Source organism: Myodes glareolus, chromosome 13 (genome assembly GCF_982192425.1).
Source record: "Myodes glareolus chromosome 13, mMyoGla1.1, whole genome shotgun sequence".
Classification (NCBI taxonomy): Eukaryota; Metazoa; Chordata; class Mammalia; order Rodentia; family Cricetidae; genus Myodes; species Myodes glareolus.
This window is the reverse complement of record NC_142038.1, coordinates 27,395,827-27,413,015: the sequence shown is the minus strand read 5'-3', so window position 1 is coordinate 27,413,015 and position 17,189 is coordinate 27,395,827. Positions and strand designations below refer to the sequence as shown.

The 17,189-nt window shown below is 51.6% G+C and overlaps 1 protein-coding gene across 7 annotated transcripts in view; it reads right to left on the bottom strand.

Moving 5' to 3' along the window:
- The window catches only part of Tcof1 (treacle ribosome biogenesis factor 1), a 31,644-nt gene that overhangs the window by 4,217 nt on the left and 10,238 nt on the right, over window positions 1-17,189 (bottom strand). For 4 of the 7 annotated variants that reach the window (XM_087896034.1, XM_048419048.3, XM_048419045.3 and 1 more), the window contains 14 exons: window positions 16,013-16,237; window positions 13,757-14,191; window positions 13,462-13,659; window positions 13,211-13,378; window positions 12,884-13,036; window positions 12,618-12,791; window positions 10,543-10,674; window positions 10,174-10,368; window positions 9,871-10,077; window positions 8,794-8,901; window positions 4,280-4,466; window positions 3,285-3,406; window positions 994-1,216; window positions 479-561 (listed from right to left, as the gene is read on the bottom strand). In XM_087896034.1, coding sequence (XP_087752160.1) covers window positions 479-561; window positions 994-1,216; window positions 3,285-3,406; window positions 4,280-4,466; window positions 8,794-8,901; window positions 9,871-10,077; window positions 10,174-10,368; window positions 10,543-10,674; window positions 12,618-12,791; window positions 12,884-13,036; window positions 13,211-13,378; window positions 13,462-13,659; window positions 13,757-14,191; window positions 16,013-16,237 — 2,610 coding nt within the window. Of the gene's footprint in view, window positions 1-478; window positions 562-993; window positions 1,217-3,284; window positions 3,407-4,279; window positions 4,467-8,793; window positions 8,902-9,870; window positions 10,078-10,173; window positions 10,369-10,542; window positions 10,675-12,617; window positions 12,792-12,883; window positions 13,037-13,210; window positions 13,379-13,461; window positions 13,660-13,756; window positions 14,192-16,012; window positions 16,238-16,639; window positions 16,787-17,189 lie in introns of those variants that run through there. The other 3 variants (XM_085699811.2, XM_048419046.3, XM_085699810.2) reach the window with 3 other exon arrangements.

Sequence of the window (17,189 nt, the reverse complement as noted above, 5' to 3'; positions counted from 1 at the left end):
ATCAGGCCAAGCCAGTCAAACAGAAAAGTGGCACTGAGCCCACGGAGCTCAAAGACCCTTGGTGCATACCTTTTAAATTCATGTAGTTAGAATTAAAGTATATTTAAAGCATATTAAAAGGGTGAATTTCTTATTGCCAATGGACCATTACCATAATGGAAAAGCATTAGCGTTTTGGACTGGGAAGATGGCTCCGAGGGTAAAGGCACTTGCCATATGAGCCCAACAGCCTGGGTTCCACCCAGTAGCCCACATAAAGGTGGAAGACAACAATGGACTCCACAAAGTTGTTCTGACCGCCACAAAGGAGAAAATCATCACTGTCCTTACAGAGACGAGCCTTAAGACAGATCTAAGTGGTAGTTTTATCTGAGCGTGTCTTAGACTCCATCTGCATCCCTTCCTGAGACCCCCGACCCAAGGAGTAGCTGAAATCTAAAGCTGCAGCTACGAGTTCTAGCCCAACCCTGGCAGTTACCTGTGAGGGGGCCACCAACTCATCTTCACTGGATTCCGCTGGGGTCTCCTCCACCACAGTCTCCTTCTGGGAAAGGCCCAGGTCTAGTGCAGAAGCAAAGGTCTGTTGGGTGTGGGTCCCTAGTGGCCCTGTAAATCAGGCTAGGCAGAGCTCCTTAGGAAGGCTGCAAAGCCTGGGTCTTCCTATGTTGTTCTTCCTCCCGCACAAGCCTCCCATTTTCCACCCATTGATGCTATCCAAAGCGCTCTGCCTGACACATCTGAACGCCACAGTCTTCCTTTCTGGTTCCCGAGGCTCCCATTTTTCTGCTTTCCACTGTTAGGGAAAGCAGAGTCCTGAGGCTTTCAATAAAGGAGCCTGATACTAAATAGTTGCCGAAGGTCAAACAGCAGTCAGGTCTTCAGTTGTGGAGTTATACCAGCGGATAAACAGGCCCAGGCTGGGATGAGAAGGCCAGAGCCTACAGCTCTACCAGGCTATGTCTCATCCCCTGCCCTCTTTCCTAGAATCCTCACCCAGTTTGGGGGCTGACTTGGCCATCTGGGGTCTCTTGGCATCCTCCTCGCTCCCTGAAGAGATGTCACTACTGTCACTTGAACTTCTGGAGGGTCTGGGATGGCCTGAGGGAGGCTGCTGCTTCTCAAGAAGTTTGGGTTTTCTGAGCTTGTTGGTTGCTTTGGACTGGACAGGCAAGCTCTGGGGAGGTGTCACGGGGAGTGTTTCCAAGGCACTGCTGATCTAGTTTGGTACAGAGAATACAATGGAAGTCACAGTGAGAGGGACATAACACGGCCAGGCCCTATGTGGGAAGCTCTCTGGTGGGCACTGCAGTTTCTTATCATGTGCCAGGACATTAAGGCCTGGGGACATAGAGTAAGGGCTGGTGGTAGGACACACAATCATGCTGGGCTCTCACTGATACAGCAGAGAGAACCCAGTCACAGTGTGGGAGGAGAGGGGTCAATATGGTCCACACATGGTGTAGGAGGTCCTGTATTTGTGTTGCTTTCATTGGTTATTAAAGAAACTGCCTTGGCCTAGTTGATAGGGCGGAACTTGGGTAGGCAGGGAAGACAGAACAGAATTCTGGGAGGAAGAAAGCAGAGACAGGTAGACGCCATGATTCTCCTGCCTGAGATGGACGCTGGTTAGACTCATGCTGGTAAGCCACAGTCAAGTGGCGATACACATTAATGGAAATGGGTTAAATCAAGATGTGAGAGTTAGCCAATAAGAGGCTAGAGATAATGGGCCAGGAAGTGTTCAAATGAATACAGTTTTTGTGTGATTATTTCGGGTACAACCTAGCCAGGCGGACGGGACCAAAAGCAGGCCCTTTCGTACTACACACACAGCTCCCCAAACACAAAGCACTTGAAGGCTAGGTCCTGGCTGGGTCTCACTGGCTGTGTGTGCATAGAGCGTGTACACACACACACACACGCACACACACGCTCATGTTGAAGCTGTAAGTAAAATTCAGGAGCTGTTCTCAGGAAGCTACCCACCTTCTCCATGTGACACAGGGCTCACCAATTAACACTAGGCTGGCTGGCGAGTGTGCCCCCAGGGATCGACACATTTCAGTTACCCCAGTATTGGGATTACAAACCCCTGCCACCATGTCTGGCTCTTTCTGGTACTGGAGAATAAACTGAGGTCCCCATGCTCACACAAGTGCTTTGCCCATTGAGCAATCTCCCCAGTCTGCTTACTGGCTTTTTGCTGGGCGGTGGTGGTACACACCTTTAATCCTAGCATTTGGGAGGTAAAGGCAGGCGGATCCATGTGAGTTTGAGGCCAGTGTGGTCTGCAGAGGTAATTCTAGGACAGTTTCCAAAGCTACACAGAGAAGAACCCTGTCTTGAAAAACAGAGAGAGAGAGAGAGAGAGAGAGAGAGAGAGAGAGAAACAGGGTCTCTCTGTGTGACCACTCTGGCTGTCTGGAACCCCCTCTGGAGACCAGGATGGCTTCAAACTCAGAGTTCCACCTGTCTCTGCTTTTCGAGTGCTGGGGGATTAAGGGTGTGCACCACTGTCTAGCTGACAACTAATTTATCTTGCTTTCCCTGTTTAATGGCTGTCTCTCTGCTGGCTTAGGAGCCCTATGAGGGCCTTGTACCTGCTGTAGCCTCCATGCCCAGGAGGACTGATGTTCAGTACCATCTGCTGAGATGACCACTGCCTATCGGTCCACACAGCCACACCTTCAGGAGCTCTTTCTGCACTACAGCTTGTAATGCACCTATACAGGGTGCACAGCAGCCCCTCAGAGCTGGGGACACCCAATGCCTTAGCACGGTTCTCTCCTGCCCTCGGGAGGTGGGTGTGCAACAGACTCCTCTCCACATAATTGTAGTTAACAAACCCCATTAGGTCCACAGAGCAATGAACTTGGAGTTGGAACACCCAGGTTCTGGCCTGGACTGACCCTGGTGGGATGCACCCTCAGTTTTATTTAAACAGTCTCCACTAACCTTGCCCTAATAATTAGCAAAGCACTGAAATGGGCGATGGCTAGGAGAAAATGCTAAGGAAGGCAAGCAACCCATATTCACAGCATTTAAAACCAGGAGCTAGAAAACAAATTCAGAATCCATCAGGCTGGGAAGCGAAGGGATTCCACTTGCCTTTGGACTCCCAACCTGCTCTTCCTGACAATGCCGTGGGGATTTGGGAGCTTGGCTCCAGGACTAAATGACAATACTAGGGTGCTGGGAGCAAGCCACTGACTGCCAAGCAACCTAATGGTACACACCAAGGTAGCAGAGTGACCCTACCACAGGTCTCTCTTACCCGACAGTACCTGAGTGGACGCTGCCTTTGGCTTCTTGCCTTTTGGCGTCCGACTAGACTGCTCACTCTTGCTGGGCAGGGAGGCTGTCCGTGGGAGGGATGTGGGCACAGTCACCACATTGGCTCTAATGGCTGAAATGGAGAAGAGAGGGCAGGCATATCAGGGTACAGAAGCCCCATAACTCCCCAGCCAGGTATTACCCAGTTACCAGTTCTTCCCATGGACCTGGTGCTTGGCTTAGAGAGCATAAGGCAGATGCTGGTTTGCTTTCCTCCCAAGCCTGCCAGGCAGCTTTCCTGTCACTTGACAAGGCTCAGGGCCTTCAAATGGCTACTGTGGCAGTGACTCCAAGCCTTTTCCTCTTGAGCAGGCTGCTACTCCTAAGCAACAAGCTAGACCATGGTGCCAGAGACTCCTCACAGTCGGGAATTAGTGGGACAGCCACCGGATGCTGAGGAAGATGTGCTTACCATAGCCCAGCAGGGTCGCATGTTCCCACTATGTGCAGTCGAATACACAGTACTATTCTGCTGCCAGTAGGAATCTTGCTGTCTCTACTTAATGAGAGAAATGTCACCGTGTCCTGATACACAACTGAAGATGTCTGAGCTTCCAGAGGGCAAGCCACATACAAATACACTAATCTACCTTAGGTTTGGGGATGAGACCAAGTATAAAATGTTACCTGCCTTCTTTTTCCATGCTGCAAGGGATAGAAGCTCACTGCTGGCCTGATAGGCTACTGCAAGCGAGCTGGTTAGAGCAGGGCTGTCTTAAGACTAGCCTGGTCCCTGAAAGCTTTCAGGCTTGGAGACAACACACAAAAGCCTTGAATGTAATTCCTTCAAAACAAGGTAGTAATGCAGGGTCTAAGGCTGAGCTCCCAGTCTTCCTGGCCAATGACTCTGCTAGGCCACTTGGCTAGTGTCTGGTCTCAAGGGGGAAGGGCATGCATGGCAGCAGCCCCTCCTAGCAGCTTGAGCGGCTCAAGCAGCAGAACTCACCAGGAACGGAGGGCTGTGTGGCAGGAATCACGTCCTCATCCTCACTTTCAGAGGAGGAGCTCTGGTCTGTGGTGCCCGAGGCCTGGGCTTTCCTTGAGGTGTTCACAGCCTGGATTTGTGTGGGGGTAGCAGCTGAACCAGCTGGACTACGATTAGGGTTGACAGAAATCAGAGGGGATTTAATTGCCTTGAAAAACAAAAACAAAACACACATATACTCAGTGATTAAAGGCTTGGCCAGGGGGAGGGAAGGGGAAATAGGTGAGGGAGGGTTTTATAATAAGGCAAGAAGTTCAAGGCGCTTGGGCACTTGTAGCCTACTCCCACCTATACCAGCTAACACCCAGCATAGCAATTCATAGGAGCCCAGCTGACCTTCACAGTGACCCTCAAAATGTAAGCAGTATCCACGCCACTGGACAAATGAGAAAGTCTTAAGTCCACAGAGGAAAAGACACACAGTCAGATAGGAAGCAAGGGAAGAGTTGGAATGTCTAATTTAGCCTCTTTCTTCTGATGACATCAGATGGCCACCTGCTAAGTGGGGAGTTCTAAAAAGCACTTCCTAAAGCAGTCTGGCTATAAGATATGATTTTCCTGAAGTCTCATTGTCCCCTCCCCCAGAGACCCTGATACAGTCTCCCTGAGGTGTGGCCCACCATGCAGCTCCCAGTGATACTGATCCAGTTTCCTTAGTTTAGTTACCTAAACTGCCCAGGGGTAACAACAGGGTGAGTGGGCAGAAGAAAAACCAGCAGATTAAGAAAGGGTTCAAGAATTTAATGTGTGTGTGTGTGTGTGTGAGAGAGAGAGAGAGAGAGAGACACCCTTACTTGTTTTGAGACAGGTTTTGCTGTGTAGACCAGTCTGGCCTTGAATGAAGAGATCTACCTGCCTCTGCACCACACACTAACCTTATTTGGACTCTAAATAGGAGGACAAGCATAAAAAATGCTACTCATCGGATACTTCGGAAAACAAGCACACCGCCTGCTGGTCAGCTTTCCAGCTGTCATACTGTCTTGTGGATATGCTTAAGAGGAAAAGGAAAACCCCTATCATTTTGAGATGCATACTGAAATCCTGGTAGATGCGATGACATGCTTGAGGCCAGCAGGTGTTGGAAAGCAAGCAGAGTGTGCACAAAGCCAATCTTCTCAGGACTGAGACTGCTGAGGGTTGGGTCCGTGTGTAGGTGCATCATTTTACTTCACATATTTTAAAATCCTAAGACAGGTCCCACTGGGTAGCCTATCAGGCTGGCCTCCGACTCTTGACCCTCCAGCTTTGTCTCCTAAATGCTGAAATTACAGACATGTTCTTGCATGTCCTGACTCATCATTTTACCTTTGGGTCTGTTTTGCAGGTCACTGAGATGGTAAAGCAGCGGCAGACTCTAGACAGGGAAGGCTAGCTGAGCAGTGAACCACAGGTTCCCAAATGTGCACCAAGGGACTCTAGGTCTATTTCCTTCCAAAGCCCCAGCTGACAAAGGCACAGAATCAGGAGCCAGGGGATTGGAATTTACTTTCTACTCTTCACATATCTGGGCCGGTTCAAAGCTGCTTGCATGCTCTGGCCAGCGGAGGGCTGCCTGAGGTCCACCGAGGGACAGACAGTCAGGTCCACTGCAACACCCTGCCCACCTGCTGCGCTTCATCAGGCTCCCACCACCCCAGGGGCTGTGAGACAGAAGGAGAGCAACAAGCTCAGCACTATGGTGCCCACGAGTGTGGCAGCACTGCCGCACTCAGGCCCTTCCTACCCTGCCAAACAGCCTCCCCCGCGGCCGCTCTGATCTGCCACTTCCAGAGCCTTCCTTCCCACGTGATGAAAAGGAGAGGGATGGGAAGTGGGAGAAGGCTTGTGGTGGAGGGAGGGGGATCTATATATATGTGAGAAGACAGAAGAACAGATTGTTGGGGACCAAGAGAGGCAGCAAACCCACTGAGGCAAACAATAGCGTCTTGGGATGTTAAAAGCAGCTCCGCAGCACAGCCTCCTCCAGTTCCACCTGCCCACACCACCCCAACCCAGTGCAGGGAGGGTAGGGGAGGGAGGTGGTAGTGGCCTGGTTGCTGAGGGCAGGCTAAGTACAGGGAGCAGTGCTTGGGTCTGAAGCATTTGCTCCCCACTCTGTTATCAATGCCCTGTGTGGTCAAGCCCAGCTGCCCAGCTGCTGAAAGGTGTGCCCACCCTGAGGAATTCACAAAGCCCAGCACATGTGGAACACACTCTGATCAAAGAAGTCAACAGAGGCAAAACAGCGGAAGAGGACAACACCTTAATCAAAGCACCTCACCGTTCCCTGTGGGTGCTGAGAACACAGAGTAGGCTATGGGGATACCCTTCCCATTTGCAAGAACGATGCTTACAGAAGCAAACTTGGGGTGCTTTGGGCAATGCCTAAGGCCTGCTGTCTCAGCTGGGCTCACACCTACTGTGCCCTTATTCCAGTAAATCTGGGGCAAAGTGGGGAGGCAGGGCTGCTGAAGGGACAGTCACTAGGAGCTTTTCTCAAAGCTGCTTTGTGGGGCTAGAGGAATAGTTCAGCAGCAGGGCGTGTCCTCCGCGTTCGTGAGGTCCTGGGTTCCACCCCAGAACCACCAAAAAAAGGGGAAAAAAAGAGGATTACTATCATTACCTGGGGGACAGTTAACAGACCCTTGGGGCCAATCCTACCCAAGGACTTCGAAATAATACTTTTGGGGGTATAGCTAGGAGATTTGAGGTTTATTACCCCCACCACCACCCCAAGAGCTGAGGATGATGCTCAGAAAAAGCAAGCACCTCACCCAGGAAGACCAGCAAACTGTTTTCAGATCTAGGGTTGGAAGACAGCTCCCAAGGACCAGGCAGGAGCCCCCTCTAGACATAATCATGCAAGCCCTAATATCACAATTCAGATTTTTACAAGTTTCCTGTTCTCTGACTCAGGGCAGGGCCCATGTCTTTGTTTTGGCAAGAAGACAGATAAAAGTAGCCTTTAAAATAGTTAAGGGGGCTGGAGAGATGACTCAGGTTAGAGGACTTGGGTTTGATTCCTCATCTTCAAACAGCAGTTCACAACTATCGTAACTGCTGTGTCCACTCCCCTGAATCCTTCTGAGAATCCAGGAACTACAGGCTCAGCTTTTTCCAAACAGACTCCAGATCTTTAAGAGTAATGTACCAATTTAACAGTTCAGTTTCAGCACAGTGCTTGCTTTAATTGTGCGAGTCCACTCACACAGACAATCAAGGCAGCCTTCCCTCCGAGCAGTGTGCCTGCTAGGAGGGAGCTGACTCAGAAAGGCTGCACAGCAGCACACTGACATCCTGATGGATGAGATGATGATGGGCCTGAGCCAACCTGCTCAGAACTGGGACTGCTGAGGTTGGGAGAGTGTGAAAGTGGAGTGTAGAGCAGCTGGGCAGGAGAATGTGCAGACCACCATTCCCAGAGCTCTTTCTGAGCCACAGTCCCCTCTCCTTCATAAAGAAGGCAGAGCTGTCTCTAGAAGGCCTGGGTTCACATGGAACATGTACCATCTTGCTGGATAGAGTGGGCCTCTGAAGCCAGAGGTGTCCTGGGCCTCATGCTTGGGGAAAAGGCCAGGTAGAAGTAGGGAACAGCAGAAAATGAGGTACAATACGTTGCCCAGGCTTGATCTGGGGTGAGGTCCATAGATTCCAACTAGGCTTGCAGGGGAGGCTCTAGATTTCCAACAGTACACCGACCAAAGGGGCTTGTTGTAATAGGGTGTGGCGGCCCCTGTCCTGCTGCCCGGCTAGTTTTAACGCCCAAAATAATCACACGAAAACTGTATTCATTTAAACACTGCCTGGCCCACTATCTCTAGCCTCTTCTTGGCTAACTCTCACATCTTAATTAACCCATATCTAGTAATCTGTGAATCACCACGGGGTTGTGGCTTACCAGGAAGATTCTAACCTACGTCCATCTTGGGCAGGAGCTTCCTGGTGTCTGCCTGACTATGCTTCTTTCTCCCAGCATTCTGTTCGGTCTACTCCGCCTATCTAATCCTATCAAAATGCCAAGGCAGTCTCTTTACTTAGCCAATGAAAGTAACAGACAGAAGACACTCCTACTCCAGGGGCTAAGGAGCAGTGCTACATTCAAGCCCCTTTATGAGAAGGTAAGAAAAGGATCTTAATTCCTGGCCTGCCAAACAGGGAGCTGGGACAACCTACCCTCCCAACAGTGATCAGGCATTCCTACTTAGGAAGGGGACTCAGCCAAGGACCTGGGCCACCTGTATCGGTACATAGTCACCATTACCAACTCCATTTGACACAAAATACCTGAATCATAAGAGGACCCTACCATGTTCTGTGAACTGCCCACATCAGAGGAGTGTACCAGAAGACAGACAAGAGCTGAGAGGCTGTGAAATGCTGTCTCTATGCGGTGAGACATTCCCTACAGGGAAGATGTACTCTCTTTCCAAAGAGTGACACCCTGGCTCAGCCAGTGGAGACTGGCTCCACTTTTTAGAAAAGACACGACTTACCTGGGAGGACGGCAGCTCCTCATCACTACTCTCTGAGGACTCTTCCATGTTCTTCTCTGGAGGTGCTGGTGCTGGGGCTCTGCTCCGGGCAGGTTGGGAGGTACCATCCTTAGGAGGGGAGACAGGACTTGAATAAGCATGTGATAGGGAGGGGAGCCCAGTGGAGCACAAGGCACCTCTTGTGCTGAGGACAGTGTGGCCTATCTTTTTTTTTTTTTTTTTTTTTTGAGATAGGTTTCTCTGTGTAGCCCTGGCTGTCCAAGAACTAGCTCTGTAGACCAGACTGGCCTCGAACTCACAGAGATCTGTTGGCCTCTGGGTGGCAGACAGTGTGACATTTCTGCATGAGCCTTTTAGGAGTAGGCTTCATGGACCATGTGGTCTAAAACCATAGAACTTGTCAATCACTGAGGAAGAGCTGGTGGTGACGCCAACTCAGAGGGGCCCAGCTCTATGCCTCTCAGCATGGATGGGACTGTTCCTCACTCAGCAAGTAGGTTTTAGGTTGCCAGTTTCTCAAGAGTATCTCAACTTCTATGTGATACTTCCTACTTTTTATAAAGTCATGACTGGTCAAAACTGACAGGGACCATTTTTTCTGATGATCTCAGCTGCCACCTTCCTAAGGTGCCATTACCTATCAATTCTACCAGGCTGCATCAACAATGTCTCAGCTCAAACCAGACCTGTCACCAAAACAGAGCTGGCCTCTCTTTCCCATTCCCTGGGCCCAGGCTTCACTGAACCAGACAGGCCCTCCTTAGACAAGACTGGCAACATAGCCCAAGCTCCCTGTGGCTCTCTGATAGTATCTTTGTAGGCTGGATTCACACACCTTGGCGGAACCTGCCTCGGTTTGCACAGGAGTGCTGTGCCCAGTGCTGTGGAGGCCCTGTGAGCTACAGGAGAACCTAGGATGGCCTTGGTTTGAGACTTACGGCACACTCCATCTGGGGGACATGGGGGTCCCGGGGGAAAGGGATCCTGGAGTTAGAACTTCTATCTGCTCTTCCTTTTCACCAGACCAAGATCAATTTATGACTAAGGAGTTGGTGACAGTGGCTCTCAGCCGCTCACCTTGGCTGGGGTGATGGCTGACGGCATCTCCTTGTCACTGTCCGATTCCTCACTGCTGCTCTCTGAGTCCTCCATCTTCCCTGTCTGGGCCTGGGTAGCTGTAGGTCCTGTCTTCTTGGCAGTTCCTGGATGGACTCCTTTTCTAGGCGACTCCTTGGCAGGGGCCGAGGCAGCTGTGACCTGAGAGGTCTTCCCCACAGGTTTTATCTGGAGTAACAGCCAGGGGAGAGAGCTCGAGGACCCAGGTAGATCCCGAGGCACACCTAGCTGTGCTGAGAGGCCATAACTCCAGCTCTGCCTTACCTGGGTCGGCGCCTCTTCCTCACTGTCTGACTCCTCTTCACTGCTGCTCTCTGAGTTCTTCCCCGCTCCCGCTCCAGCCACTGGCCCTTTCTGTGCTTGGGTTGCTCGGGCCCCTGCTTTTCCTGCAGCTGGAGCTGATCGCTGGCCCTTTGCAGAGACAGCACTATTCTGAACAGTACTAGCAGGTGGTTTCCCCTGGATTGAGAAGTGGCAATGGCTTTAGAAGAGGAAGGGGACAGGAAAAGTGGTTCTACTAGTGTGTGGCTATAATAGGGGTACCCTGCTTATGCAGAGTGTCATCAATGTTGGATCACTGCTGGACCCCTTAGACTTATCCCAACTTGTTTTGGGGTTCCTGGTCGCACTTGCCTTGGGTGGGATTTCCTGCTTTGCTGCAGCGCCTACAGTGGTCACTTTCCCAGAGGCAGACGCTGGTCCTTTGGCTGGAGATGTCTTAGGTGGGTTGGCTTTGGCCTGAGGAGGTTTCCCCAAGGGCTTGGCCTGGAAGGAAGTAGAGGAGTTAGTAAGAAGGAAGGCGACCTGAAACAGCAATAACCAACAAACTCTGGTACTGCAGACACTGCACTGATACTCTTCCCAACAAACTGCAATGTGAACTTAATAAGTCACTTGAGCCAGGCGGTGGTGGCACACACTCAGGAGGCGGAGGCAGCAGATCTCTGTGAGTCTAAGGCCAGCCTGGTCTACAGAGCGGGACAGCCAGGGCTACATAGTGAGACCAGTCTGCAAAACAAAACCAAACCAAACCAAACCACAGAAGTCACTTAAGTTTACCAGGTCTCACTTCCCCTGTATAAAAGGAGTATAATAAAATGCATCTATGAAATTTTTGCAAAAATTAAATAGGAGATTGAATGTTTAACACAGTGCCTGTCACTAACAAACACTCAAATTCCATACTGTAAAACCAGCAGGTATCATCCTACCCAGACAAAACTGTTTTTAGGCTCCCTTTCAGCTAATGTGTCATGTCATTAAACTCTACCTATCAGAATGGAAGCTGAGCACCAAATAAACTCTTCTCCCCGGAACGCCGAGGGAGCTGGAGCTCAAGCAGCCACCTCAGTCCGTGAAGCAGGAACTGAGTAGGAGGCAACAGAACAAGATAGAAACATCATTTTGGGTTTTAGTTTTGTTTTCTGTTTAACTTTACCCTTTTTCCTTTTAAAGATTTTTATTTTAAATGTGGATGAAAGTTTGGTATGCTTGTATCTATGTGCCACCTCATGCCTGGTGCCTGTGGAGGTCAGGAGTCAGATTCCCTGGAAGCGGAGTTTCGGACTCTTATAACCACCACGTGGGAACCAAACCCAGATTTTCTGCAAAAGCAACATCTCTTCAGATGCTAATTAACCTCACCTAACTACTATCTAGAGACATCCTAAAATGTTTGTTAGGGTGTCCAGCTTGTACAAATCCACAGGGGCCAGAGCAACAAGGAGAAATCGTTCTAGGGCAAGTGTTGTGCTGGGGACGGAACCCAGGGCTCTGTGGACGGCAGCTAAGCACTCTACCACTTAGCTATGGATGGCCTCAGCCAGCGTGAGGCATCTGACGAAGACTTTCAGAACAACCCCTTCACTATGCAACAGTAAGGCATCCAGCAGCACTTCAGGCCCTGACTTTTCCAGAGGTCATCTGGTCAGGGTCAAAGTAGCTCCAACCCTCAATGCCCCTCATGAGTATAACAATCAGAACTTAAGGAAGGTCCCCACAGTGCAGACTGTGACAAGGATATCTTCATTTCCTGTTTTCCTGGGCCAAGTGGTATGGCTCTCAATTCTGCCACCAGCAGTCCAGCCCACTGCCAGTAAGGCAGGTTCCTGGTCAGCAGGTGGGCAGGTGAGGTCCTACCCACACCCACAAGAAGGGTGGATTTCTGACAGGAGGGTAGCCAAGGCCCCAGGAATAGCACCATTCATGAGGATGGACCTGCCCCTGGCCACTGCTACTTACCCCACTTGTGGTGCTACAAAAGCCAGCTTGCTTTGCTTTTGTGCAGCTGCCTCTCTGCCTGAAGCCTACCTTCTGCCTCACCAGGTGACTTTCAGTTCCTCACTGATCGATTCAGCATTCCTCTTAAAATATCTGAGGCGCCATGCTTGGCTAGCCTTACTGCTAACCACCCCAGAACAGCCCCACATTATCCTACTGAGATAGTGTGTACACTACCACACCTGTCCAGGTGGGACCTCCCTGAAGGCCAAAGCTACAAAACTCCTGCCCAGAACAGCAGTGGGCAGAGTGCATGGGACACCTCCATGTCTGTGAGAACCTAGAGACGGGGGGCTCAGGAAACAGAGGGCAGGGGAACTTGAGGCCCAGTAGAGTCTGAGCCTCAGGATTCTGTGCTCCCAGGGCCCAGAACAGGCTCAGCTAAGCTATCCTCAGTCTTAGTCTAGCCTGGCTCCTCACTACCTCACCTGTGCTGGGGTCTCATCTTCTTCACTGCTGGATTCTTCCTCGCTGTCCTCTGAGTCTTCCTGACTTGTAGCCCTCACCTGGGCAACTGCAGACCCTGTCCTCCCAGGGTGCACTGGGGCCACCCCTTGTCCCAAGGTAGCTTTCCCCTGGAGGCCCTTTGCCACAGACTTCCCCTAGAACGACAAGGGGATAAAAGGGTTTCACAGGGGCCTGAACTATCCCATGGGGGACAGCAGGGAGCCACCTGGGCAAATGCAGGCCTCACCTGTACCTTCATGGTACCAGGAGCAGCTTCTGACTCTTCCTCACTAGAGGATGAGGTGATCACTTGCACAGGGGCGACCACGGCAGATGCAAGGGTGGTGGGGGTGCCCTTCCTAAGGGAAGCCTTTGTCTGTTTTTCCAGAGCTGGTTTGGCCTGTGGAGAAAGTGCAGACGGAGGCTGGAGGAGACCCCTTGATTCACAGGCCACATGTGTTCTGAGATGCAGCTCCTCCTGGCCTCCCTACCAACAGAACCCGTATAATTCTGAGAGAGGGTGTCGATGAGGGCGGGAGCGGCAGCGAGGCTCCTTCCCCTCTCTGGTCCCCACCTGAGCCGGGGTTGGGGTTGGAGCTGCCAGTGCCGTTTCCTCCTCACTGTCACTCGACTCCTCGCTGCTCTCCGAGTCTTCTGTGCGCCTTTCAGTCTTGACCTGGGTGGTCACAGACCCCACCTTTTGAGGGAGTGCAGGGGTGGCCCTTGTCCCCAAAGCCTTTGCCTGGAACGAGACATGTGAGATCAGACAGGAGAACCTGGAGTGAAGGGGCTGGGGCTGGCAGGGCCGTGTAGACAAGGGCTTACCTTGGCTGCGGCCACACTCCCGTCGTCGTCAGACTCCTCACTGCTGCTGTCTGAGTCCTCTTCTACCTCTCCCATTTGGACCCTGACTGCTGCCGAGCCTGCCTTCCCAGGGCAGGGTGGATGGGCGCCTTTTCCTGATGCCCCCAGGCTGACAGCGGAAGCAGCTCTGACCTGGGAGCTTTTCCCCAAAGGTTTCATCTGTGAGCGACAAAGGGCGAGATCAGGGGAAGACACACCGGTTTTGAAGAGAGGATCATAGCCCTGTCTAGGCAGAGCACAAGGCTCCTGGCCTCACCTGGGCAGGATTTGTGCTCTGGGTCACAGCCACTGGTGTCTTTACACTGTCGCTCTCTGACTCCTCACTGCTGCTGTCTGAGTCCTCCGGCTTTGCTGCATGGGCCTGGGCTGCCGCAGGCCCTGCCTTCCCAGGGGTGACTGGAGGAGTCCCTTTCTGGGAGGACCCCTTGGCAGGAGCTGAGGTACCCCTGACCTGAGGGTTCTTCCCGGAAGGCCTCGCCTGCTGAGGAGTGGTCACAGCAACTGGCTCCTCATCCTCACTGTCAGAATCGTCCTCGCTGCTGCTCTCTATGTCCTCTGGTCTTCCTGCCTTGGCTTGGGCGGCTATGGGTGCAGGCTTCTCTTTCTCTGCTGAGACGGGCCCTTTCCCAGAGAGCCCCTTGGCAGCAACTGAGGCAGCTCCGGCATGAAGAACTTTTCCAGAGGTCTTTACCTGGTGAAAGAGAAAGAAAAAAACCATTCTTCTAAGTTCCTCTGGTGATGACACCAGGAGAAAGCCCAGAGGCTCCTGAGAAACCAGCCTCCCTTCTCCCCTTCACTGGAGTCCTAGCTGCTCCAGCCCTCTGGTTCCTTGGCAATGACCAGCGCCATATCCTCTTAGCACAGAGACCTTACCCATTTCACCTCATCACACACCCTCTGCCCCCAGTGATACCAGCATGGTGGCTTTCATTCTGGTCATGGACAGTCTCAGTGTGTAAGAGGTTAAATCCTTAGCTGGAAAAGTCCGCTCTATGGGTACAGGCACCGGCCTCTGTCTGGCCAGTTCATTTAACAGATGGCAGGGCTCAGGGCAGTGAAGGGATATGCAAAAGTAATTGGTAAGGCGCAGCCTGAACACAGGAAAGAAATAACGCTTCCCTAGGCTTCCTAGTGTAGACAGTAACAGGACCCTAGGGAGCCTCTCCTCCATCTCCTAGATCCAGTTCCCACACTGGCTTCCTCTTTGTCCATTCTCCCTAATGTTCTCAAAGGCTCACTGTTGCCTCTCGGGTTTGGCAGGGTGGCCATAGGCCTTGTCTTCTCATGACGGTCTTGTTTGCCCGGCCCTAAATTCCCTGGAAAATAAGTGGCTCTGGGCCTTCCAAGACCTCCTGTGAGGGGCGGTGACGGCCCATGAGCTGCACGCAGCACATCTCTACAGATCTGAACCAACGCTGACGACACAGCCCTGAGTAGGCAGGGTCTGTACACTGTAATTTACCTCAGAGCCTCAACACCCAACTCTGCTCCCTGCCCCCTTCAACTTCAGGTCTTTGGTTGTATCTCCTTTGGGGTCCTTCCCTGGGCCACTTCAGGTTGTTAACCACCTCTTCTTTAACATCTTAATAATGGCCACGCACACTTTACCCCACCCCGAGCCCTGGATATGGACTGTTCCTCCTCGCTCTAACTCCTAGGGCTCTCTGGCCCCTTTTGCGTGTCCCAGACTGTGTTCAGGGCTAGGAGATTGCTAGCTGAACTACACTCCAAGGGAAAGGCCCCAAACAGGAACAGAATGTTCTCTCTAGCGTGTGACTGCTCAGGGTCTATCTAAGTACGGCTAGGAAAAGCTAAGGCGAGAACAAGAACTTAAGACTCACCAGGGCCCGTGCGGTGGTTGCAATGAGAATGGCCCCCAGACTCATATGTTTGAATACCTGGACCCCCCACTGATGGAACTGTTTGGAAGGATTAGAAGGCCTTGTCTGAGAAGGTGTGTCACCAGCTTTGAGGTTTCAAAAGCCATGCCATTCCCGGTTAGCTTTCTCTCTGATTGTGGATCATATAAAAGTTCTCAGTCGCTACTCCAGCCCCATGCCTGCCTGCCACCCTGCTCTCTGCCACGGTGGAACTGTAAGCACCCAATTAAATTTTCTTTTATAAGTTGCCTTGGTGATGGTGTCTCTTCTCAGCAATGGTAAAGTAACTGAAGACAGTGATAGTACATGCCTGTAACCCCAGAATTTGGGAGGCTAACATGAGTTAGAGGCTGGGCTGGACTACAAGGAGAGACTCACGATGAAGAAACCACGGATCTCATCCTAGCATGGCCACTTATGTTGAGGACAGTAGTATACTCACCACGATGGAAACCAAGGCAAAAATGCAATCACCAGAGCAGGTGTAGGACCCGACCCCCAGAAATCTGCCATTCTGCTGCAGTGCGGGTCCAAAGCCCCCTGGTCAGACGTCTTTGTTTTTCACCTTGTCCCTTCTTCTCCCTCACCATGATCTCTTACACAGTATCCGGAGCCCTAGTCAGTGGGCTAACCTGGCTGGGCATCCCAGCAGGGGGCTCGTCCTCACTCTCAGAGTCCTCCTCACTGCTCTCGGATGTCTCTGCGCCTGCTCTCCTTGATGGTGCAGCTGGTGTGCTTTCCTGGAACTGGGGCGTCACACTCCCTAACTTGGTAGGGCCTGGGGCCGTTTTTGCTGGAGACTCCTTGGCAGGGGCTGAGGAAGCTTTGGTCTGGGCTGGCTTTACTGAAGGCTTCACCTAGAAGCAGGAAACAGAAACAGCAAATGAAGAACCATTTCCCCTTTGCTGCCAAAGGTGTATCAAGCTCATCAAGCAATATGAACGAAAACGGCACCCTTGGGCTCATGTTTGAACACTTGGTTCCCAAGTGGTAGAACTGTTTGAGAAGGCCGAGGTAGGCGCAGGTTTCTAAAGACTCATGCTGTTCCCAGTGTTCCCTCTCCCTCCTGCTTGTGAGGCCCCAGCTGTTCCTGCTGCCATGCTTTGCTCCACCAGCATGGACTCTAGTCTTATGAAACCCTAAGTTCAATTAGACCCTTAAAACTTGCCTTGGTGTCTCAGTCAGTGTTCTATTGCTGTGCAGACAGCACGACCAAGGTAACACTTGTAAGAGAAAGCATTTAATAGGGGCTTACTTACAGTTTCAGAGTGTGGTAGTTTGGGTGTAATTGGTCCCCATAAGTTCATAGGGAGTGGCACTATTAGGAGGTGTGGCTTTGTTGGAGAGGGTGTGGCCTTGTTGGAAGAAGTGGGGTGGGTCACCCTGGTGGCAGGCTTTGAGGTCCCATATATGCTCAAGCCACACCCAGTGTCTCAGACCTGCAAGTCAAGATGTAGACACTCAACTACTTCTCCAGCACCACAGCTGCCTCACGCCACCATGTCGCACCATGACGATCACAAACGAACCCTCTGAAACTGTCAGTCACCCCAGTTAAATGGTTTCCTTTTCAGAGTTGCTGTGGTCATGGTGTCCCTTCACAGCAATAGAAACCCTAAGACAAAGAGGTTTAGTCCATTATCACCGAGGCAGGGAGCATGGAGGCATGCAGGCAAGCATGGTACCGGAGTAGTTGAGAGCTACATCCTCATCCACAGGCAGAGAAACGGGGTCTGGCAGGGATTTCTGAAATTCCTGAAATCTCAAAGCCCACCCTCAGTGGTGACACAATTCCTCCAACAAGGGCAC